Below are 26,636 nucleotides of genomic sequence, written 5' to 3'. Positions count from 1 at the left end.
GGTGCGGAGAAAAAATAGAGGTGACTGTTAAAGGACATGGGGTCTCTGGTAGGGGTGATAAGAACGCTTGAAAATGGATCTGGTAATAGAGTCACAGTTCTGTGATAAAGAATTACATACTTTAAATGGGTGAACTACATATAGTATGTGAATTTCATCTTAATAGAACCAATATCTTTTTTTTAATAATGAATTTTATGGAAGGACAATAACGTTATTCTCATTGTTTCTTGAGAATTACTAAATTTCACTGAAATTTACATTGTTACTTCTGCAAAATAGTACCATAAAATTTAAATGATCGTGTTTCCTTTTTCTAATACATTATTTTACTTAATCAGTTAAGGACCAAGCAATTCCCCTGTTAATTAAAAGAGCCCTGCTTCACTCCTCGGATATTTCCATATAACCTTTAGCTCAAATTAAAAGTGGTAACTTACCCAAGCAACATGGCAGTGTTCAGTTAAATGCACAAAGCACCCAGATTAATTTCTTCTGTATCAATATATCATGTTTTCACAGTTTGCCAAAACAGAATCAGAAGCGTTCAATACTAATTTGGACACTATGTATTATATTCCAGAAGTTCACAGTGTGTACACACACAATTAAATTAAAAATTCTTATTTCTATCTTTCTCATCTTTTCAGTTCCAAGAACACTCTTTCTTCCTTCTTCCTCTCTTGTTTGGACATCCCAAACTGTGAGGCTTTCTTGTCCTTTACATATCCCTTTACATTGGCTCCTGTTCTCCCATAACCTATAAAAATGCCTTTCAGCAAAGTGACAAATTACCCTCTTCAGTATATTTCAATGTTTGACACTACTGCTCTAAGGTGTAAGTTCCCCAGCATTCTGACCAGAACTCTGTCTTCTCATGCCATGCCCTCTAACTTGAGTTACCTTATGGTGCCCTGTACCTCCAAATGTCACTGTGTGCAGGTCCTTCTGACTCCCAGGTCCACACTTCCCAGTTGTCTGTGCACCTGTTTGCTTTTCCCGCGGTATCACCAAGCCAACCCGTACAGTTCTTATTGCAGCTCTTCCTTCCGGAGTCTTCACCTAGTCTGCCAAAGGTTTCACACTTAACACCCAACTAACTCCCTAAGCCTTCTTTCACTGTTAAAGTACCATGTAGCCATGAAATGGAAGGTGTTGCTCTGCCTTTAAAAATAACTAACCACGGGTCACTACATATGCATCGTTTCTTTTAATGTCCTCCTATTTCCTTTAGTGATTTTTATAAGCTTACATAGAAAACTATGTGAAGAGGGTTTAGAACACAATATTATAAGTTCTTACAATATCATGGACAGGTCCTTGGGGAAAAGTAACTAAGTGAAATCATATGTAACACAATCAGAATTTCATATAAGGTGGTTCCACTGAACATTGACAGAGTTCATTTTTCATCATGGTTAGAATAAAACACTGATGAATGAAATGACACTAGTTAGTAAAGGTATCACACTAAGCACTACATGGATTATCTCATTTAAATGCTGAAAACAATCTTACATGGTTGGTATCAATATTATCTATATTTCATGGATGAAGATACTGAAGTTTTGACTGAATGACAAACTTACATGGTTATCTGGCTGGTAAATAACCAAAAGGAATTTAATTTAATTTAATTTATTTATTTTTAAGATTTATTTATTTATGCATACAGAACTGGGGTACAGGCCAGAGGTACAGGAGTGGCGAGAGGCCTCACCAGAGACAGAGCAGGGGGCAGAACAGGCAGATCTACGAAGTCCACTGCTGAGGGGAGCAGCGGGCGGGTCAGGAGAGGTCTGCCACGCCATGTGGTCTCCTCCGGGGAGACGGGGATCGAACTCATGCGGAAGTGGCCTCAGCGTCTCAGTGCTGTGCTTTAACCCGCTGCGCCACCAGGAAGGGCCGCCAAAAGGAATTTTAAACCCAAGGCTACCTTTCTCCAAAGTCGCTAGTTATTTTTTTAGCATATAAATTCAGTATTTATAACAGAGAAAAATAAATATCCGTGCAAAGATATTAAGTAGACATGCCTATTTCCCTTACTTATTTAAAATCGGTCTTCTAAATAGTTACACACACACACATCTCTTCTTTGACATTCCTTTCTCTTTTCTCTTCAATGTTAAAGATATGTACCTCAAAGATGAAGTTTACAGAAACATGTACTGAAAAGATACATTACAAATTCAGAATAAAGGTTTGTTCTAGAAAGAAAGAAAAGTGCAGAGGCAGTGAGAGGATTCACCAGAGGCAGAGCGGGGAGCAGAACAGGCAGATCGAGGAAGTACACTGTTGAGGGGAGCAGTGGGGAGACAGGACAAGACTGCTGGGTCATGTGGTCACCTCTGGGGCCGGGGATCGAACTTGCACTGAAATGGCTGCAGCCAGCTTGCAGTGCTGCATCTTAACTTGTTGTATCCACAGAGAGGGCCAGGGCTATGGATTTCAGTCATTATCTATTATGCCCTATTTCTTAAAATTTAAAATGAAGACTTGAAAATAATATTACATTTGTTAAATCAAAGTGGTAGATTTAGGGATAGCTGTGTACTTGTACACCTCTGCTTTTGCACAGCTACATACCAACAGATAATGTTGATTTAAAGGATAGTTAGAAATTGCTACTTTTAAATGGTCACATCATTTTTATTGTAAAAAGAATACTAGAGAGATGTAGCAGGTAGATGGTTGCTGATCATAATTACTGAAAGGACTTATGTTTCCAAAAGAAACAGAATATTAGCTAACATAGAGTCTCACAGAGATACATGTTTATATAGTCACATACTCATACATACAGATTAATTTAAAACACTTAATCTCATTGGGACTTGCAAATCTATATGAATTCTAATGTAAATTAGGTCTTTTAATATACTTAATGCTTTACTAATGGAATTAAGGACATTTATAAGTGAAATCTCATTTAGGATAATTATTAAAAATTCATTTTTCATTTAATTAGGTTAGGTTTCTTCCTTGTAGCTCAAAATCCTTGTACATTTAAATAAGTCTGATTAATAAAGGGTTTTTCTAAAAACCAGAACTGAGGGAAAAAACTGGCTCACCTTAAACATAAGAAACTGGAATTCAAGTCCTATGGAATGACAACAGATTGCACTAAGCCCAGGAAGAGTCCTACTGACCCTCTTTTCCCAGATAATGTCAGTTCCCATGACAGTGTCTCCAAAAATTCATCCACTGAAGTTATACTAAATCGGAGTAGCCAGCTAAGAATAAAATCATTACATAAAACAAAGTCGTCTCATAAATTCATTGACTTTTTTTGCAGTAAAAGCAAATACCCTGACATAACTCAAACAGCAAATTGTGATGACAGCAAACATGCTTAATTAATCTTGCACAGTAAAATATTGGCTGTACTATTTTTAATCAGAGACACCAGTCCACAACAAATTCTTTTTCAGAATATCAGCTAAGGAAATTACACAGTGTTTAGATGCTAATTCATTCAATATTACAGACATGAAGTTTTTTTTAATATGCCAGAAAAAATTTTAAATGATTCTGTCTTGCCTACATCAATTCCAATTCATATTCAGAAGTACATATGAGTTATTGTTTAAAAAGATCGTTTACAAAGTACCTGAACAAGCATTTTCTTTTAGTTTTAACCTTTCTAATATTATGTTGATCTATGACTTTCATATAATCGTTCCAATTCTTCTTAAGTATATCATAAAACATACTGTGTGACATCACTTTTTGTAAAAATGTCTTCCAAAAAAAATAAAGATTTATTTATTTATGCATACAAGAACTGGGGTACAGGCCAGAGGTGCAAGGGGTAAAAGGATTCATGACAGAATGGGGAGCAGAACGGGCAGACTGACTGAAGTTCGCTGCTGAGGGGAGCAGCGGGTGAGACAGGAGAGGTCTGCTGCGCCCTGTGAGTCACTCCCTGGCTGGGGACTGAACCTGTGCAGCTGTGGCTTTGAGTAGCTTAACAGTGCTGCATTTTAACCCATTGTGCCACCAGGGCCCATTTCTAAAAATGTCTTATATGACAAATACAAGATACTTCTCTCTACTTCCAGCCAAAAATTAAAGTTCAAAGATTAGAAAACACTATTATAACTGCCACAAAGTAAAAAGGCTGAAAACAAAGTGCGTTCCTTCTCTACATTTCAGTAAATCTACATGGTTTCTCCCCACCAACCTACTGGCATCGCTATCTCCTAGTGCATCACTAAAACAAACGTCAAATATTTGTAATCTCTGGTTCTTCCATCTCTTCAAAGGAAACAAAATCTAAAAGGGATCCTTAGCAACTCATCTGTCTTCCTCTAATTGTATAAATGCCCTCAACTGACCCCAACATTAACCAACATTTTCCCTAAAGGACAAAGTAAATTTTGAAAGAAATAGTATTAAAGCAAAGGTAAGGCACCTGACCTCTGAACTGGAGAGGACTCAGTCTGCAGACAACTGCTTCTCAAAGGAAGCACTGACAATGAGCAAATGCACAAAAGATTATGTCTAAACAGTAATTTTTAAACAATAAAACTTCCTCCCAGCACTAAAAAAATAATAATAAAAGCCCTCAAAGCAAGGAATCATTATTAAACAACAAAATGATTTTACAATTTACATACTTTCCAATTTATTTTCACGTTTACTCATCAGAAGTATCAAATATACCCATATATCCCTATTCTTTAGGAGAGAAAGCTGCAGCGAGATAACTAAGATTACCATCACAGCTGATTACAGACCAGGATTTTAAACCCAGTTTGACTCCAAATTTAATGCCTTCCCCACTTTATCAATGAAACTTACATGTGAAAATCCACTTCAAATTGCTGCTGTCCCACACTGGGGTTGAAAAACAAATGACTAGTGCCTAGAAAAAAAGATCAAAAACTATGCAGCTCCTCTCCTTCACAAATAACTCATTTGTGACAGAAATTCATGAAATCAGCTTTCTAGTTATTAGGGCTCAACTCAGTAAATGATACAACTACCTGATAAAGAATTTACAAAGTGCTGAAAGCACACACACAGAGGAACGGAGCCAACATGGTATTTTGGAAATCAGATTATCTGATTTTAAAAAAGGGTGCCGGGCCCAAAGCCACAATAGTGAAGGCAAGATAAATAGATGGGACTACATCAAGTTAAAGAGCTTCTGTACAGCAAAAGAGACATTACAAAAAGCAAACAGACATCCCAGTGATTGGGAAAAAGTTTTCTCACACAACACTAGCGATAAAGGATTGATCACAAAAATATACGGAGAACTGATGAAACTCAACAAAAATAAACAACCCCATCAAAAAATGGGCAGAGGAGCTAAAAAGACACTTGCAGATGGCCAATAAGCATATGAAAAAATGTTCAACCTCACTCGTAATAAGGGAGATGCAAATTAAAACCACAATGAGATACCACCTCACCCCAGTGAGAATGGCACATCTTCAAACAACTGGCAACAACAAATGTTGGTGAGGATGTGGAGAAAAAGGAACTCTCCTGCACTGCTGGTGGAATGCAAACTAGTACAACCACTATGGAAAACTGTTTGGAGGTTCTTCAAACTGCTAAACATGGAGCTTCTCTACAACCCAGCAATCCCACTCCTATGTATCTACCCAAAAGACACAAAAACACTGATTGAAAAAGATACCTGCACCCCCATGTTTATTGCTGCTTTATTCACAATTGGAAAGATATGGAAAGAGCCCAAATGCCCAAAAGTAGATGACTGCATTAAAAAGATGTGGTACATATATACAATGGAATATTATTCAGCAACCAAAAAAAGGAAACACATGTCTTTTGCAGCAACATGGATGGAGCTGGAGAAGATCATGCTTAGTGAAATAAGCCAAAAAGAAAAGGAAAAATACCGGATGGTTTCTCTCACAGCAGGAATATAACAGAACAGGTGAGAAAATAATGATAATGATGAACAGCTATAGACCAGAGACATTTTGTGGGGTAGAATGGGAATGGGATCAAAAACAGTGGGGGGAGGGAAATGCACTGGACTATGGTGATGGCACATGGGTGGTTTGGTGATGGGAAACCCAATGGGCTTGCAACTGAGATGGAAAAACACACAGAAATATGTAAAAATAAACTAATATAATAACAATAAAAAAAGAAAAATGGTATGTCTGGCAAAACAAACAAACAGAGAAATGCTGTGTGTAGAGATTTAAAGAATAAAATTTATAAGAACTTAAAAAAAAAAGGGTGCTGGGCACTAGAATTCTAAGATGACTGTGGATTGAACTTGAAATTATATAAAATTATTCTGCAATATTACATAATTGTTAAAATAAGTAAAAATACCACAGTATATATTTTAAAAATCATGCCCTGGATCTTTTTCTTAATACTGACTTCTCAAATATGAAGAATACTGTCTTCAAATCTTAGGTCTGTGACTTACGAGCTATGGTAGCTTAAGGGTGGTTTCTTCATTTACAAAGTAAGATTATTGTGAGGATAAAATGGGATGACATATAAAAGGTACCCAGCACAATGCTTGATATAGGACAGAGGTTTACTAAATAACTGTTAAATGAATGAAAATTTTGCTTTATTCAAAAACTGTTGAGCTTATTTCAATCAATTGAGTATGCATTATTGAGAAATTGGAAACTCCAGTTGCTCAGCTCTAAATCACTGCACTCTAGGAGATTCTTAGCATGAGAAGCAGAGAAGAGACTAGTGGAAAAATCATAATGGGAGGGTCATAAAGTAATTAAAACAGGGCCTTGTAGTTGAAGGAATATTTCCTAACTGGTCTCATGGCTTATGGTAGGCAGAATCATGACCCCCAAAACATTCTAATTCCCAGAATCCAGGGCTGTTTAACTAAATGGAATGAGGAAATTTCAGACTAAAGATGGAATTAAGATGGTAAATCATCTGACCTTGAAAATGTGGGGATATTATCCTAAATTTCCTCTGTAGCCCAAGGTAATCATGAGGTTCCCACAAATGGAAGAGGCAAGAGACCTGATGCAATGAGAGCCACTGAGAGCAGCTGAGGATGGAGGGGACACGTGTCACAGAATGCGGGCAGCTTCCCTGACGTGGAAGAAAAGGGATTCCTCCCTGGACTTCCTACAAGTTCAGTACTACCAATACCTTGATTTTAGCACAGAGAAATCCATTTGGGATTTTTGACTTCCAGCTCAGTAAGAGAATACATTTGTGCCAAAGATATCAAATTTGTGATAATTGGTTGCAATGCTGTAAGAAACTGATACATGACAACAGAAACTGATACATGGCAATTGAAAATGAAAGCTTCAATATTCCTACACTCTAAGGCATCAAAGCGTGGCCAGAGCCCTGCCACCTGTAAGTCTACTTTGCTCTGCCATGTACCACTGGAAGGCCCTGGGCAAGCAAGTGGACGTCCCTATGCTTCAAGCCCTTATCTTTAATAAGGGCAGATGATAAGATCTACCTCACAGGTTTAAAAATGTATGCAAAGCCATGACCATGAGTATTAACAGATGATCATTTACTGGGTATCTGTATTTTTTAACTACACAAAAAATATACAATTTTAGAGAAGAGGCTTTGCCTATTTAAAACATGTTTCTGTGAACAGAAACTATACCAGTAAGATGCATATGACAAAAAAAGTACGTGCATATATATATATATATATATATATACACACATATACATTCAACATTACAAATCACTATGAAAATGCAAATTAAAACCAGAATAGGTGTTTTGATTTAGAGGCATCAAGCATTTTTGTTATATGGGTCTTACCTCCCACCACCCAAGCCCTGGAATGGCTAACGTCAAAAAGACTGAGCACACCAAGTGTTGACACAGGGAGCAAGAAGAACCCAACACTGTTAGTGGAAATGTCAAGTGATGCAAACCACTTTGAAAATATTTTGTAGTTTCTTACAAAATTTAATTATATACCTATTAAGTGACTTAGTCATTCCTAGGTATTTACCCAACAGAAATGAAAACTTATGTCCTCACAAAACTGTACACAAATGTTCATAGCATCTTTATTCACAATAACCCCAAACTCAGGAAACAATATTGACACAGTAGAAAATTGCTTAGGCAATAAAAAGGAATGAATATGGGTAACCACTGCATGAACCTCCAAATAATTATGCTACATAAAATAAGTGGGCTAAAAAGAACACACACCATATCATTCCAAGTATAACAAATTTTAGTGAATTCAATTTAATCTGTGAACACAGAAACCAGATGAAGGAGTTGGCCGGGCAGAAGGGAAGGGTGGAAGAAAGGATTGCAAAAGAGAAACAGGGAACATACTGGGGGTGATAAATATGTTCCTCATCTTGATTTTGATGATGGTTGCACTGGTATATACTTATGTCAAAACTACATATGTTCAGCTCATTATATGCCAATCATACCAAAACAAAGCTAAAAACTTAAGAAGGAAATTAAATAGGTAAGAAGCTATAAACTAAAAATCAAAAGTTAAAGTAATCATTTTTAGTTGATGGGACGAGAGGTGACTTTTCTTCTTTTTGCTTTCTAAATTTTACCCAAATACTTCCAATGCACATAAATTATGTTTGGGGTTGTGAAATGTTTTTTATCTCTTCACAACCTGGCTTAAACAAATAATATTGAAATAATATTTCACTAATAGTTTTGAAATATTATCAATCATCAAAGGAGAAAACAAAAATATCTTACAAAGTTAGGTAAAAGTGAGATTTCAGCATTCAACACCATTTAAGATTATTTATATATACTGAGTCATATACTTCTCACTTAATGCATTATTTGGGGGGGTCCATGCATACTTATTAATGGGTTCTATGAATTATGAAAAAAGCAGAAGGCCTAATATACTATCTTAGACATAACAAGTGCTTAATAAATGAATTTTTATAAACAAAGCTGTCTTAGCGCTACAGCTATATCAGTGCTTAGTATACAGTGCATTCTCAAAAGTTCATATCCAAATTTTAAAAACACATCAATCCCTTTGTTCAATGTAAGCTTAACTGAAATCAAATACCAAGCAAGGACCACGTATTTTATATGTAGCACAGCACTGTGCAGAATCATAGATGTTGGCAATGCAGATGTTAAAGTGAACCCAAGATTTCTGGGATTCTTTTCAAACAATTATGAGCTTCCAATACAAAAACACAACTAGAAAATTACACAATAAACTCTTGATTTCCGGTGGCATTGCACAGGATAAATAAAGTCAATGAGCCTGAAGAACGGAGTGATTCCAGATCTAAGGCAGGAAAATCCCATGCTACACAGTAGAGAACTACTTAGAAACTAGTGAGGATATGCTGAAGGGCTGAGAGCTGACCTGAAAGAGCCCACAGGCCCAAATCTTCAAAAATAATGACATCAACGGATTGAAACACAGCATGCTTTGACAAAAAAAGCGCTGGAGTCCAATTCTTCATAGAAAAATTCCAGCCACTAATTACAAAAGGAAAAGAGGTGTTTCGTTTTTGTGATGAAGTTGTACTTCTGCAGGAGAGTGTACCTTTGCAAAGAGAGCAGTGTGAAAACACTTCAGGGTACCTAAGTTGAATAGCAGGTGCTCAGAGATAGTTTGTTTCTGCAGCAATGTGAAACACAAAGAATTTAGAGCCAAGCTTCTGCTAAATCATTTCTGCTAGCCATCTGATTTGACAGGTCACTTCTGAACGCCTCAAATACTTGACTTGTAAATTCTGAAAGGTAATACCAACTTGTACATACCCCCAGTTATAACAAAAAGGCTCACGTAATAAAAGTAAAACCACTTTGAAAAAAAAAAAAACGCACAGGTTGTTATGTTTCTATTTCTAATTACATTCTAATGTTGATCACTTTCATTTAAAAAGTTACAAAGTTTCACTTTCACTTGAAGTATTGAGGACATAAAATCGTAGGAAATTTACCTAGCAATATGGTAAGTTAAATTATCTTTCAGTAACTAGTTATTTCTTTTTTGAAGGAAAAAAAAAGCTCAAAGTTAAGTCATACAACACAATTTTATAAGAATTTAACAGTAGTTTGTAATAAATTCAAGTAGAGTAAGTTCAATAGAAAAGCCCCTGCTCCTTGGTTCTGCCACTTAAAAAAAAAAAAAAGCCAATGGGACCTCAGACATATTTGTATTATATAAATACAGAATACACCACCCTGTGCATATCGTGTGAAGGATACAATCACTGCAGATTGCCAAGGGGTCATGAAAATAAAGAACAGATCTGGCAACGTGAGGAATATCTTATTGTAGGAGGATGGGTCAAAGAAACTACTGTTTTTGTTTGTAAATCATCTAGTCCAAATCACTTAGCTGGAAGGACCTACAAGAAATCAGTTAATCAAAAGTGAATCAGAAATGAAGAAAGGCTGGTTCTGAAGTCATAATGCAGATCAGTAGCAAGGCCTAACTTATTTTCCGTTTGAATTCTTCCAAAGCAATGGGACCTTATCACCTCACTCATCTTTGCAACATAGTGCCCCATACCCACCCTTCCATTCATGGTAGAGATCTCGCAAATATGGGACAAATAAAACTGGCAAGAACACAACATTTCCAAAACACAGATAAAAACAATTCACTCACTTATATGCAATTTACACCTAGATAAAATAAGAATCTATTTGTAAACACTAAAGAAAATTTAAGCTACAGACACATGCACGCACACACACAAACTTAAAAAATTCTCAATTTGGAGACAACCAGTTATAAATGTATTTTACAACACAATACAATCAGTACAAGTGTCCAACAATATTTGGTATTCACCGTCATTTCTCATCACCCTTAAACCTACAGTTGACCTATAAAAGAATCTGTTAACTAGTTATATGACAGCAAGCAAGTCATGAACTTTAAGACTTTTTTTTTTTGGATATGAAGACTGAGTTTGTTCAGCTCTAAAATTCTAAGATCCATTGAAATGGTCAGTGTAAATGTGTACTGTTCGTTATTTATCAGGTATTACTTATATAATAAATGTGAAGGTATTATTTGCATGGATGACCATAGCGTAGTATCAGAATTAACTTTCGAAAACTCCAGCCTGAGCTTCCTGTGCTTAGTATCTCTTCCCATAATTAGCACAACACATTGTAGAATAATAGTTCCTTAATTTAAAATCATTTCAGTGTAGTTACCCAAATAAACCTGACCCTGCATACTTCAGTACAAAACAACTTGGTATTCATGCTGTTTACCAGGAAGAGTTTGCCGGCTCGTTTTTCCTCACACGTTATTTTCAACTTCAGACTTTAATATCAATAAGTCAATGACCGTGTGCTCTCAAGTATTTGGAAACCACTTCACCAACACAATTATATACAACAAAATTTTGTTAGACCTACTGTGAAGTTTGGTGTGAACATCATGCTCTTCACGAACTGCACCACTCCACAATTCTCACAATTTGCTCTCCTCTTCTCCACCCCTGGAATTCACTTCCTGTTCACCTCTCACCCTTAAGTATGCATGCAAGAGGTCAATAGCCTTAAAGCTACTGTTAACTAGAGCTTCTGTTATTCTGACCCTGGCAGGCAAAGGAGTTGAGTGCAAAGCTCAACTCCTGTAAAATGACAGTATACAGCTTAATAACTGAGACCATATTTCAGAACTGGCTAAAATTCCATAAACTTTCCGGTTCAAGTAGAACATTTTCATTGAGATTTGACAGAAGTGTCAAAATAAAAACTTTGCCACTTTAACTGAAGGGGGGAGGGAAGCTGCTAAATGGAAATCTCTTTTCTTTTCTTTTTTTTTTAAAGGCCAGGATAAGGGAAAAAAGAAAGGCACCTGCATTGTCACAGGTGGGTGGTCTCAGGAAAAGGAAAATTCTTATGTAGAACTTCTATCTGGTGTTTTGACTTAGCCAGTAAACCAGGAATCTGAAACTTCTCATAGGCAATATATTATGCCAAATGTAAATATTTAATCAATATTTGATAAAGGGGCAGTACTTCATAAGAATTTTAATTACTCAAGGGGACAATCTAAATAGTGCTTAGGTAGTTTTCCTCTTCTTGCCTAGGGTGTAAATGAAGAGCAAGTATTTTTTTTTTAAGATTTATTTATTTATGCATACAGAATTGGGGTAGAGGCCAGAGGTGTAGGGGTGGTGAGAGGATTCATCAGAGACAGAGTGGGGTGCAGACCAGGCAGACTGAGGAAGTACACTGCTGAGGGGAACAGCGGGTGGGTCAGGAGAGGTCTGCTGTAACCTGTGGGTCACCTCCAGGGCTGGAAATCAAACTCACACTGAAGAGGCTGCAGCCAGCTTGCAGTGCCATAGGGTAAACCCGCTGTATCTCGGAGGGCCCGAGAGCAAGACTCTTGTTGCTTTTCCTTGGCTTAGGAAAAGTCAACCAGTTAAAAAAACAAAGAAACTAGCAAAAAGCTTGCATTCCTCTTGAGTTCAATGTGTTTGAGCAAAATATAGCAATCTCCTGCTTTAGTTAGATTTTCCTCTCTTTATTAATAATTTATGGTACTGCTTAAGAGAACTTTCAAATAATATGTTCTAATGGACCCTTCCTTCAGTCAGGGTAATTCCTGGAGATCTAAGAGCGATCACTACAAATCTGAACATGCAAGAGTGCCCTGTAAAAAATCCAAGTTTTCTCCATCGTTCCCTAAATAAGCATTCAATTACCATCATCCTCTGAGGGGGAGAGAAGAGCCATATCATGAAAGGTCTTCACACTTAATACATTTCAGCTACCTGAAAACTCGCTCATTTGTATAGTAATTCCCTGACACTATTGGGTAGAGGAAGACTTGTCATATTTCTTTACCTTTCTTCATTAAGTGTAATAGCCACTCAGGAGTTACGCAGAATATATGAATAATCGGTCCTACAGTGAAGCCCAAAATTACTAACATAGAATCTTGAATGGAAAAGAATCTGCCAAATTTTACCCCACTTTTCGGCTCACCAACTATATTCCTCCTGTGACGCAGCTGAGCAAGCTCTCTTCCAGCTTTCAGTTAACAGCTCTGAGAGGGGCACCCCTGAACCCCCAACCTGCCTGCTCTAAATAGGTTCTGCCACGTATCAAGATAAAATCTATAAGACTTTAATGAAAAGGAACTTTAATACAGTAAGTATACAATACAGAAGACAAAGACTATAATTTCTAAATCAAACACCCGAAGTTACACATCTCCTCGTGGGTAAAAGCCCACCCAAAAGGAATTGGCCCAAAGCAAGGCCTGAAAGCTGCCACAAGACTAAAGCACCTTCAGGCAGGGACCCATAGAAAAGGGGCAGAAAGGGCCAGACGAGTCTGAGAGCAAAAGAGCAACATCAAAATCAAGATAAACGCTGCCACAGTCACCTCCCCACCCACATCTCTTTCCACTAGTCCAGGGCCAAGAAATAAACACAGTTTCTTCACAAGTCTCCCTTTGCTCTGTGGCCTCCTCAGGTGTCCTTCTGGCTCTCCATCCTGCTTCCTTCCTCCTCAGATTCCTTCTCTTTCTTTTTCTCTTCTCAGCTTCACCCAACCTCTGGGTGGGGCAGGGGGCCTGGAACTTCCCCTTTGCCTAGGGACCCTCCTGTTATACTAAGTAGTGTTCTGCTTTTCTGTGATTTTTCACTTAGTAGGTCTAATTCTAACCTATATATTCCTTCAAAAATTGGAAGATAATTACCAGGATAATCTTTTAGGGCGTTTGTTGTTACCATCTTGAACATGATCTTTAAATAATTGTGAAAAATGTCAAAACACTTACGGAAGCAATAGCTATTTCACTTTAGTCTTTTTGTTTTCTTCTATTTGGGGGTTGTTTTGTATTCTGGTAATGAATCAACTATAAACTAGTCTGACCAACATGCTAGACAGATAAGATGCAGGGCCTTCACTTAAGAGTCTAAAGCAACTTTCTGTCCTATCAGTAAGGTAGATTTTTAGATGGGAGAGTGGTGTGTGGACAGGCGGTAGCACATTGTTGTTACAACCTATTTACATACCTACTGTGAAGTAAAGTGCAAGTGTTGGGGGGAGAAGATGTCCTGAAGGAACCCCACAAAATCAGGCTTTAGGGACCCCACCCCAGCCCAGGCTAAGGAGATCCAGGTGAGGACTGAAAATCCCACATCACCAGCACTGCCCTGTGAGGAGTTAAGCAGCCAGGCTAGTTGTGTAACCAGAGACACTGGGCTTTGGCGTGGCTACTGGGGTCCCAGCTCTGCAGAACTGGTGGGAAGATTCACCAATCTCTCTTTCTCCTGATTCCTCTCATTTCCCTCTTTCGAACCCTTCATTAACTTTGTGTGTGCCTGCAGTTGAGACTCTTTACCAAGTCCTTTCGAAGTGCAGGTGTGGACAGTCAGGTCAACACATTTCAAGCTGGGGTCCTGTAACACAAGGAGTTAAGACCACATCTATGGAGTCTACTGAATTTTTAATGCAACCTTGCCAGTGGCAGTCTCCAGACTCCAATGTGTACCTTAGCTTCCTCCCAAGGAAGTTAAAGGAAATAACCATATCAAATAAAAGACTGTTGTGAGGGATCAGTGTATTAATATATGCTAAATATACAGCACAATGCTTTGCAGAAAGTGTTTCTTAAAAATGCAAAAATACAAAGGTGGAGGGCCAGGGAGAGACAATAGATCTCACTGGAAAATTAAACAAAAAGTCAAGTGGTATCTGTTGATAGTGATATTACGAATAACTTGTTTTTCATCAGTTTGTTTAAAACCATACATTACGTTTTTAATTAGAAAAATATTCAGTATTTAAAAATGTACCTGACATCCACTGTTGGAGCCTATAGTTTTCTCTTTAAAAACAGTTAATAAGTAATATGTTCCCTAACTTTAGGGAAAAAAATTAAAAAACAAATCAGAGTAGTAAATTAACTAATAAATTCATTAGACTACAAAGCCAACAAAGAATTATATATAATTACGCATACTCAAAATTCTATTTCCTATTTTGACTGAGACTTTGGAAATCCCATCACATTTTTCACTGCTACAAAACGTTTACCCTAAACGTTCAAAGCACTGTGTTCCATGTTACATTCACTTCGCAAAGAAGGCAGACATGAAAGATGTTTGTGTTACAAGAGAGCAGAAAGTGTTTGTCCTTGGAGGATGGTGAAGAACATGAACCACTGACTCCGAAGGACAGAGACACCCCCTCCTCAGTGCCACCATGCAGCAGCCCCGGAAAGCCCAGTGCAGGTGAGAAGCTCAAGATTCAGGTCCTACGCGCGCCAGGTGACTACTCAGGTCAAAGCCTGCAACGTGGCAACTGGACAGCATGGGGAACAGATGCTCAGCGAAGCTAAATAGGACGACACAAATTCTGGGTGTGCAATATAAAGAAGCAGAAAAATCTGCACCAAACAAACCCTAGAAGCCTGACTGCAGCAGTGAAGTCATGGAAGGGGGGTGCGGGCTGCTGGAGTTTCTGGTGCTGAGGTGCTGGGAGACACACCTCTGAGGAGTGAGCCTATAGCCCTAAACCATGGGGTGTGTAAACTGATAGTATCTCAGTGAAAAAAGACAATATTCAAAAGTTTACAGCATTATTTTCTCAAAATTCCTTTGCTCTGAAAATCTGAGAAAGAAATAAGCTAGTCTTCTCTATTATTTTGTGAACACTTGCCATTTTGAAGCACTTGCCATATTTATCATTTCTCATAACTTCCTTTTTAAATGCAAAATTTAGAGGTTATATAAGATGAGTTCTCAACAAGTCACGTTTTAATGACTGACCAGACTTCAGGGTGCCCTAAAACACAGTGAGATGATGTCCATAAACACCCCCTTCCATTGGGGAATGAGGAAAAGTAAGACATAGAGATAGGCTTTAATATCAAACATTTCCACAGAAGCTTCCTGGGTCTGAATGGAATGTGATCTATGAATTTTCAAAGAGGATCAAAAAATACCTTGTTCTTTTAGGGCTCTCCCTGATGATGCAGCAGAATAAAGCACAGCACTAAGAAACTAAAGCCACTTCAGCATGAATTTGATCCTCACCCAGGAGGTGACCACATGGCACGGCAGACCTCTCCTGACCCGCCAGCTGCTCCCCTCAGCAGTGGACTTCCTTGATCTGCCTGTTCTGCTCCCCGCTCTGTCTCTGGTGAATCCACTCACTGTCCCTGAACCTCTGGCTTGTACCCCAGTTCTGTACGCATAAATAAGTAAATCTTTTAAAAATATATATCTTGCTTTTGATGACAACCAACCAAAAATTATGTCACTTATTTTTAATCTCTTAATTTCTACATTAAGTTATTGACATGAAATTATTGCAATTAAAAGAGTTTTTAAAAACTACACAAAGTAGGGCCCTCCCCATGGCACAAGGGGTTAAAGCGCAGCATGATGAAGGTGGGTACACAGCAGGAGTTTGATCTCCCCCCAGGAGGCCACAGCAGACCTCTTCTGTCCAGCCTGCTGCTTCCCCTCAGCAGTGGACTTCAGTAGATCCACCTGTTCTGCACCTCACTGTCCCCGGGAATTCTCTCACCCTCCCCCAACACCTCTGGCCTGTACCCCAGTTCTTGTGTGCATAAATAAATAAAAAATCTTTTTTTAATTATATATAATTCAAAATATAAAAAACCTATATGCAGTCTATATTAATCATAATCTACGTTTCCTATCAGTCCGTCTCTCCTCTTAACCATACAACCAAATATCACTCTACCTATGTAATAAAAGGAAACCTGAAAACAGTAAATAAATAAAATTCCAAATCAACTGCTCTTTATCAATTTTCGAGTACAAAAAGAATTAGAAGCTGCAAAATAAAAACCCTGAATCCAAATGAAAAGATGTAAAGCCTTTGAATGTATCAATACAGACCAGGAAGACTGATAAAGACCACTTAAGCGAGGTCTGAAAATAACAGCTGAGACAGTGTGTTACCTGAATGGCAGGGACAGCTTTAGTTACTATAATGACGCCCTCTCATTCCAGCCTACATAAGGGTAGGCTTTCTTTCTTTCCTTCATTTTAAAGTCAGTAGAACATAGTTAGAAAACATGAATTTTAAAAAAAAAATGTGGCCCTCCCTGGTGGTGCAGGGATTGAAGAGCAGCACTATGAAGCTAAGCACAGCCACTGTGGCCTGAGTTTGACCCGGCCAGGGAGGGACCCCCAGAACGCAGCAGACCTCTCCTGTCTCCCACTGCTCCCCTCAGCAGTGGATTTCAGTCCATCTGCCTGTTCTGCTCCCCATTCTGTCTCTGGGGAATCCCCCCCCCACTTCTGGCCTACATCCCATTTTTTGTATGCATAAATAAATCTTTTTTTTAACAAAGTAACAATGATAAAATCTTAGAAAAGGCAAAATTAAGAAACAAAGTAGATGCCAAGTTTCATAACTTGACTTATATGCAGATCAACTGGACATCTCCAGATAAAGTGGACAAACGACCTGGGTTCATCAGCACAGTTTTTTCCAGGGTTCTCCTTGACCCTTTTCCAGTAGAGGGAGCAAAATCATAATATTCCACTCACGGCACAAAAGGAAGGGGAGGCGCAGGATGTGCAAGGCCCTTTTAGGAGTATTAAAATCTAGCTAGACAATTCCAAAAGATGGACTGGAAATATCATTTGAAATAGAGTTCAGGTTACCCCAATGGAGAAGATGATGCTTTAAGATGGAAAAAAAAAGAGTTTCTAAATTGATAAAACTAAACCAGCATAAACCCCAGAACTATGACCACAGAGTTGGGGCTACCAGAGGTGGGGGAAGGAAATAAGGGAGGAGGGGCCCTGGGAACTGGGGTGAGAGGTGGGGGTGGTGACTCGCGTCTGAGGCGGTGTGAGCCTGCTCCTCTAAACTGTACAGTGTCAACACCAATGCCGCCCCAATACAAAAAAATTAAAAGGCAAAATGGTCCCTAACTACTTAATTTCAAGAACTGTGATATACTTCATTGTCCACTGAATCTCACAGGTAACCAAGTATCAAGCATATCGTAAACCCTTAATTTAACAATATTTCAAGAAAAATAATACAATGCCAGTTAGTAATTACTACAAAAGTACTATTTATAACATGACAAAAACTATGAAGTCTAACTACCCTATCCTACAAAAATCAACTTTCCTCCCGTAATTTTTCATACTACAAAAAAAAAAGCACAATTACAAAAGCATTTACTGAGTGCTTACTGCAGGCCAGACACACTTCTCAGCACTTCTACGTGCGGTAATTCAATTCTGACCAAGACTGCATGAGCTAGATCCTACGGTTATTCCACCTTGCAAAGATGAAGCACAGGAGACGCACAGAAATGACCTGGCCTGCTAGAATTCACACAGTGAACAGGCGACAGGAGCCGAGTGCCACCAGGAGGTCTGGCACTGGGGCCCACACTCTGAACCAGGCCACTGTGGCCATCACTCTTTCACTCACAAGGACTGATTTATTATAAAAGGGGAGGGGCCGAAGTGCTGCCTGCCAGGGACAGGCCTGGTGGGGAGAGGAGAGGCCTGCCCCGCAGCCTTGCAGGAGAGCTGCGGCCTTTCTGCACAGGGCGCAGGAGGCTCAGGGCATCGCCCGCAGGGCCGCAGGCAGGCAGGAGGGTGCTGCCTGCACCCATGAGTCTGGATCGGCTTTCCCTCTGTCGTTAATGTCTCCTCAATGCAAGTATTTTAAATGCATGACCATCCCTTACCCCTATGATAATCATTTCTGCAGTTTCTAATCTTCCATCACAGATATAAGTAACATCTACTTTTGGGTACAGTACTTCTGCTGTATTTGAGCTACTGTTGGATTATTATAGTGAAATATTTTTTTTTTAAGATTTATTTATTTATTCGTACAGAACTGGGGTACAGGCCAGAGATGCAGAGGGTGAGAGGCTTCACCAGAGACAGATTGGGGAGCAGAACATGCAGATCTATGAAGTACACTGCTGAGAGGAGCAGCGGGCGGGTCAGGAGAGGTCTGCCACGCCATGTGGTCACCTCGGAGCAGGCGGGAATCGAACTCACGCGGAAGTGGCCTAAGCTTCTTAGTGCAGTGCTTTAACCCGCTGCGCCACCAGGGAGGGCCTATAGTGAAATATTTTTATACTCACATGTAACACCTAATTGCTCTCCAAAATGTATGTTATCAGTTAACAAAGCCATAGTAGCTCCAATCTCACTATAAAATTTGTCAGCACCAAGTATTAACATTAGAAGTGTTTCTTGAGCTCTCCCTGGTAGTGCAACGGGTTGAGGCACAGCACTCTGAAGCTGTCCACAGCTTCTGCAGCAGAAGTTGATCCCTGGCCAGGGAGTGACCCACTGGACGTGCGCGGCAGACCTCTCCTGTCTCCCCACTGCTCCCCTCAGCAGTGTATCTCAGTAGATCTGTCTGTTTCTGCTCCCCACTCTGCCTCTCGTGAATCCTCTTACCCCTTACCTCTCAGGCCTGTACCCCAGCTCTTGTATGCATAAGTAAATAAATCTTAAAAAAAAATTGTTTCTTAGTAAGTAAAACTGAAACACTCAAAACTGAATTTTGTTTCCCTTTTCATTATGGTTATTAAGGGTTCTTTTTTTTTTTGATAATATCTTTCTGTTGAAGGCAATTACAATTGAAAGTCACAAGGTGTCTTGAAACCTTACCATTTTCTAAAACAAGAAGTTAAATTCTAATGCTTTGAGCAATCAATGAACCACATTCAAAAGCATTATTAAAGCAATATAAGCTCATACCAGCATCTGTATATTCATTAACAGAATCACTGAGTCTGAGAAATTTTGAGTACGTCTGATAAAAAAGAACCTCAATGAGTAAAAACTCTGCACCCCAAATCACCAAGAGAACAGAACCACATACCTGCCGCTGTAAACACAGGCGATTTCTGTCATGCAGGTGCTGGTGGTTGGAGAGGGATGAGTGCCAGCTCCGAGCCTGACTGTGCAACTGAGCTTGACCCACCTCGGGAGGGCGGGTTACAAGGTGTGGAGCAAACTGCCGATCGAGGTCATGATCTAAAACATGGCTGGAGTTCTCTTGCCCAAATGCTGCCTCATCAAACTGGGGAAGGAGGCCCTCGTGCAGGAGGTCATCGGGGTCAAGTCCTGGGAAGGGCTCAGCTTGAGACTCCACTTGATGAAGTAAATTCTCGTCTAAAGATGAAAACCCGTTCGTTTCGACATGATCATTGAAACGGCCCATTTGATTTCCTGAGTCCACAGGATCCGCGAAGTTCATGTGCACAGGGGATAACTTGGAGTTGCTATAATTACCCTGAGGATGTGATGAATGCAACATTTGGAAATTATTTGAATTCAACGATGTATTGGGATTCAGCATATGCTGAGAGGATTCTTGCTTGAGTCCTCTATGAGGTGAAAAGGAATTAGTTCCAGTAAAATCAGACAGAGTCTGGTTTGTATGATTGGGTGCAAGAAGAAGACTGTTTGGTGATACATGATTACCAGAAAAGGAGTAATGGGAAGAAAACTGCTGTGAGTTACTGACAGAACAAGAGGTCATATTTGGAGAATGGCCATTAAAATTTCCTTCCGGGTGATTGCTGCACTTGAGAAAGTGCATGGGAGGGTTTGACGTTTGCGAGAACGATGCCATCGAAAGGGACTGTTGTGAAGTCGAGGCGTTGGTCATCTGCGGTGGGTGGTTGACACTGACTCTGTGCGGACCAGAAACATTGACATCCATGAAATTTTTTGACTGGCTGAGAGAATTCTGCCCTGGGTTAAGATTATTTCTGTTTTGCTGTGAACGTAGTGAAGTGCACTGTGTCTGTGGTTCATTGGCCTGAAATAAGGCAAAGTCAGGGTGGGACACAAAGCTTTTACTTTGATGCATAGGGTGAGAATGTCCTTGTTGGTGAAAAGGAGACCCATTTTGACTAGAAATGCTAGTCGCTGTCTGATGGCCCCACATTGGGCTGCCATCTGCAACATCTGGAAACAGACCATTGGGTTGGTTTTGGGGGTGAATTGGAGAACAATTAAACTGGGAGTGAGGTGATAACACATGTTCAGCCGGGCTACCAAAAGACTGATTAACCTGATGAAATTTCATTGACTCAAACTGATTTAACTGTTCATAGTCAGTCATCTTCTGATGTGTTGGAGTACCTTGAACATGGTTCAGTGAATCTATGTGCAAAGGTTCAAATTCGGCACCCAAGTTCAATTCATCAACTAGTGAAACAGGTCCTGGTTGTACAAATGCATCGTCTGACAAACCTTCCAAGGTCTCACTAAAAAGATTGGCATCGTCAAAAAAGTCCATCATTGGATCAGTCATCTTGAACAATTCAGGTACGATGTGGGCTGTTCACTCCCAATGGAGTATCTTCAGCTTCTCTGTAGTAGCTATTATTCAATCATTTCTGAAGGTCATCAACTAATCCGAAACAGGTCAATGTCCATTATTGCGCTAGATAATGACATGTCATGAAGTGTCAGTATCCTAGGAAAACAAGAACAGAAACAATTAAAGTTTAATAATGAGTATGCAGACACTTCCAAAAGCAAAATTTAGATATGGTTTAAAACTTAAAATTTCAGAGCTTAGAATTTGTGTTGAATTCACTGCAAATAACTCATTAATATTCCCTACCAGGAAAACAAAGTTCCTGCAGGGAGTATGACTGGATGCATTTGAAAGTAACAATGCGTTGTATGTTCATATATGATAATGACAGGATATAAACGTGTCTCCTCCACACACGAAATGGCAGTCATTCCTCAGCAGCGCCAGCAGGTATAAAAGAGGTCTGGATGCTACTTTCCAGGCATGCCTTTTTAGAATACCTATCATGAAATCATCTCAAATCAGTGTGCCATGATCTTTTGCTCTAGATATCCTGGGTACATACATTTATTATTTCATAGCTATATGGGGGAATGCATTAAGAAGAGTAATTTGATGAGGTCACGATAAGCTGACAAAAATGTCAGGACCTTGGTCACCCAACACACACAGACATGTGGTACCCTGAGAACATTCCCACAGTGATGTCACTCATCTACCACTCCCCATTCCTGAGTGCCAAGCGAGAGAGATGCCCACAAAGCAAAAGCAAGTCACCTTCCCATTAACAGTTAAATTCATCACTCTGCCCTAAGTTTCCCTAGTTAAATCACTTGAAATATACACATTCATTATATTCACTACCTATCTGTATAAATGAATATAGACAATCAATTGAGGCAAAAACAAACAATAGCTTGTGCTAAGCAAAATATCGCTTAGAGTAGCAAGAGGAAAAATGACTATACACACGTGTAATTTTGTACGGAAAGGATCTAACAGGTGACATGGAGTGACTAGCTAATTTTGTTCCAGTTTTATCATTCCAAACATTTTTCACAAAGGTAATTCATGGTTCAGTCCTCACTATCTTGCACAGAGAACTATAAATGGAGGCTTTTGCTCAATATATTAGTTTATTACAAGAGTAGCAAATGAGGCTTATCTAAAATATGGGGAGCAGTGGAAATTTTTATTAAGAAAGCAATTTTACTATTTATTCATGCGCTAGATGTTTATTGATAAACAAATCCAGCCACAGGACAATGATCAATGAAGCAGACAGATGAGTAAACAGACAATTATCAATACATATTGCTGGTACTTTGATACAAGTATAAAGGGGAGACATCTAATGATAAGGAAAATAAATGCAGACCCCAATACAATACTAAGAAGATACACACTGATATGAGTGTATCTTTACATTCTAAGATTCACCAATAGTTATAAAGATAGGACTAAGGGTGAACTATGTCAAATGCCTATAAAACCTAATAAGGCTATGTTTTCTGATTTGGACAGCTTAACTACAATTGACACCATGCTCACATTTAAGTTCCTCTTTAATTCACCCATATAAATGTACTTTATAAGACCACTGCAGAGTCTGATTTTAACTTAAGTGAAGTGACCATCTATGGACCACCTATGCTACCCCACAGAACTCTGTAGAACCTGTCAAGGTTCCGGCTTCTTAGGCAGTTCAGCAACTAAATGGGAAGTAAACGGGGTAATGGCCAAGAAACAGCACGTCATATATTGAACAAAATACAGAAATGTGGCCTAACAGAAGCAAAAGTTCATCTCTTTGTGATTTGTATATATCCTACAGAGGTACTGGTAGGAAGCCCAGGCAAAGGATTCAGGCACAAAGAAATAGCAGCAAGAAAGTAAGTGTTAAAGAAGCAGCATCACTATTGCAGAAGGAAAGTAAAGGAGAAAAGTAAAAAACAATGACAAATATAAGTGGGAGGACTCATATAGGGTATCTTAACTATTTGGAGAAAACTTTTAAGGTTGAGGTAAATATTTAGAATCAAGATCAAATTACTTAGTGGGCTTCATTTTTACATTTTAGACAATGACATGGTGATCATACAAATGGACTCAAACATCACTATAACAGAATCTTGCTTTCAAAAATTAATAGTCTAGAGGAGAAAAAAACCCACACAAATAGCATGATATACGTCTTAGCAGAGGTGCAGCAGAGACGAGACAGCAGTGAATAACATGTGCAGGGACCCCTCGTGGCCTGGGGGTAAGTCTCCGCACTGGCTCTGTGAAGGCCCATCTCCATGGCTTGAGTTGAGCCCCGTCAGGGAACTGACCCAGATAGTACTGCAGACCTCGCCTGTCCCCTCAGCAGTGTGTTTCAGTAGATCTGCCTGTTCTGCTCCCATTTCTGTCTCTGCTGAATCTTCTCACCTCTGGTCTGCACCCCAAATCTATGCAAAAATAACCAAAATATAAAAAAAAAAAACAATGATAACATGGAAAAGGTCAGAAACAGCACAGAGAAGAGGCAACATCTGACCTGGACCTTAAGCGTAAAAATAAGATCACTGAGAATGTTCTCTGAGCCATAAACCTCAGTGATAAACTGACTTCCTTGGGGTCTAAGAGCTGCTTCTCCCCTTTTCTCCAAATAGGTCCCTAATTATGTGTCTGCTAAGTGAAGGAGTCTTCCCTGTAAGTTCTACACGTTAATAGTTTCATCCTACTCAATATAACTATTGAACCACACCAAATATTCAGCCCTCTCAAACTCCTGAACATTTCTCTGCACTATTGAAGTTGTGCTGCATTGTTATTTTGTTTGAGTTACTGATAGCTATTTCAAATTTATACTTTGGAGAACATTCAGCTTATGGTCAACTCTCACTCAACTCAGCTCTATCTAGGAATCTTGCTGGACCACAAGTAACATTGTGATAGCAGTAACCTTTTCTCTCCATGGGAATGCCCTCCCTTAGAAAAAAGGAAGACCAGGCTCTCCCTGGTAGCGCAAAGTGTTAGGACGCAGTCCCACAAGCTGGCCACAGCCACTTCAGTACAAGTTCAATCCCCCCCCCTGCCCGAAGGTGACCCACATGGCACAGCAGAACTCTCCTGTCTTGCCTGCTGCTCCCCTCAGCAGTGTACTTCATTGATCTGCCTGTTCTGCTCCCCACTATGTCTCTGGTGAATCCTCTCACTGGCCCTGCACCTCTGGCCTGTACCCCAGTTCTGTATGCATAAATATATGTATTTTTTTAAAGGAATACCATTGTCATCATTGTATCCTTATTACATAGCATCACGCTCAGCAAGCAGTACATTTTTGCTAAATCAATGAATGACTGCATTGAAATCAGTAAGAACACGATGCTTGAATTAAAAGCAGAACACCACAAAAAAATAACTTCGACTGGAGTTCTGATTCTACCACATTCAAGCCATAGGTACATGACCTTGAGAAGGTCACATACTTTTTTTACATCTGTAAAAAGTTCCAAACCAAAAATCCCAACCACAACCTACTAACTGCACTGCAGTCTGTCTCAAGGATGGATTATAAATTGTTTATTTTTTAAAAAGATTTATTAATATATGCATACAGAACTGGGGTACAAGCCAGAGGTACAGGGCCAGTGAGAAGATTCACCAGAGAGAGAGTGGGGAGCAGAACAGGCCGACTGAGAAGTCCACTGCTGACGGGAGCAGCGGGCGGGTCAGGAGAGGTCTGCCGGGCCATGTGGTCAGCTCTGGGGAAGGGATCAAACTCGTGCGGAAGTAGCTTTCGCTTCTCGGTGCTGTGCTTTAACCTGCTGCGCCACCAGGGACGGTCCTATAAAGTGGTCTTTAAAAAAAGGTAAAATACTGTCCTGACAGGTAAGCAGCATCTCCTATGAGGGTAGCAGGCAGGTCTGTTAGAATCCTTCACTCTGCTGGGTTGTACCTAAAACCCGCAAGAGCAGGAGATGCTACAGGAACGCCCGGGGTAGGGCAGGGAGGCCCTTGCGCAACTGCGGAGAGGTGGTGGCCAGAGCTCACCCGCATCCAGCCCGATGCTGGGAGATAATGAGGCAATGCGGGCGAGTGCGAGTGTGAGGCCTTTACTGCCCGGGAGGAAATGCGGGCTTTATCTTTGGGGCGCCCAGGAGCTACTTCACAGGTTGAAGCGTGTTCTCTGTCTGAACACTGGCCTGACGTTTTTCACTACGGTGAAATTGTCATCACTGGTGGCTCTTAACAGCTGAAGTTGGCTTCAGGCAGGAAATAGCAATGCTTTCAATGGCCACTCAGTATACTTAAGTTGTGTCCAGAAACATTTCTGAAAATAAAATAATGGTAGGGATATTATGTTAAAAGAAATCCTTACTTGGCAAAATTAAAGGCTGGCAAGTTTGAGATCATTTATTTGTTTAAAAAAAAGTGATCAACTGTTAAGGCAGCTAAACTCTACTTGAATCCCTGTTTAAAAGTTCCTTACACAAGGTCAGCTTTCCTCCTGTCTCCCTAGGGACACTCATTGACGCTGCTTCAAACCTAATTATGACTGCCCTTCAAACTCTTCAGGGCATGTGTCCTCTAAGTCTTCTTTTCTCTAGGATACAGCAAAATATTCCCAGTTTATTGAAATGTGAAAAGCTCTATCTCAAATGACTAAAATAAAAGGCTTAGTGTTTAAACAGACAAACTTTCCATCTTAACCCCAAATTATTTATTTCTTTATGGTTCTACTTACTGGCTACATGGTAGTAAAGCTATGTGACAAAACACTAGTAACTAGTTGAACAATCACACTCCAACAGTAGTAATTAAATTTCCAGTAATATACTGCAAAATTTCTATCTTCCAACTAGATGGTTCAGTATTTATTATTGACTTCAGTGACAATACAGAAAATGTGTTTATCAAAGTGATGTTTTAATTGGAGGGCAGAATCAATATATTAATTAACAGAACCAAGACACAAAAGAATCTCAAAAGAATGGAGCCATGGGTCAAACTTCGCGTTTTCTCAGTACAGTGTCTCCTTTCAGTGACCGCAACCAGCCCTACAATCTACTGAGGACATAGCGCCTAACGGTGTCAACGGATGACATGACGATGGAAGCTGATGAGGCAGGAGAGCACTAACCTAACTAAAAAGTCCCCTCAGTTTCAGATAATTGCTGCTTCTAACTTTTTTTTTTTAAAGATTTATTTATTTATTTGTACAGAACTGGGGTACAGACCAGAGATGCGGAGGGTGAGAGGATTCACCAGGGACAGAGCGGGAAGCAGAACAGGCAGATCGACGAAGCACACTGCTGAGGGGAACAGCGGGCGAGTCAGGAGAGGTCTGCCACGCCATGTGGTCACCTCCGGGGCAGGCGGGA

The 26,636-nt window shown here is 39.6% G+C and overlaps 1 protein-coding gene across 4 annotated transcripts in view; it reads right to left on the bottom strand.

Annotated features, from left to right (window-relative positions):
- The window catches only part of CHD9 (chromodomain helicase DNA binding protein 9), a 126,390-nt gene extending 104,962 nt beyond the window's left edge, over window positions 1–21,428 (bottom strand). For all 4 annotated transcript variants that reach the window (XM_012733190.1, XM_012733192.1, XM_012733191.1 and 1 more), the window contains exon 1: window positions 19,816–21,428. In XM_012733190.1, the coding sequence (XP_012588644.1) occupies window positions 19,816–21,258 (1,443 nt within the window). In that variant the 5' untranslated portion in view covers window positions 21,259–21,428. The remainder of the gene's footprint in view (window positions 1–19,815) is intronic.
- Between the last annotated feature and the right edge of the window lie 5,208 nt (window positions 21,429–26,636).

Source organism: Condylura cristata, unplaced genomic scaffold (assembly GCF_000260355.1).
Source record: "Condylura cristata isolate star-nosed mole 26May11 unplaced genomic scaffold, ConCri1.0 scaffold00039, whole genome shotgun sequence".
Classification (NCBI taxonomy): domain Eukaryota; kingdom Metazoa; phylum Chordata; class Mammalia; order Eulipotyphla; family Talpidae; genus Condylura; species Condylura cristata.
This window is presented reverse-complemented; position numbering and strand designations above follow the sequence as displayed.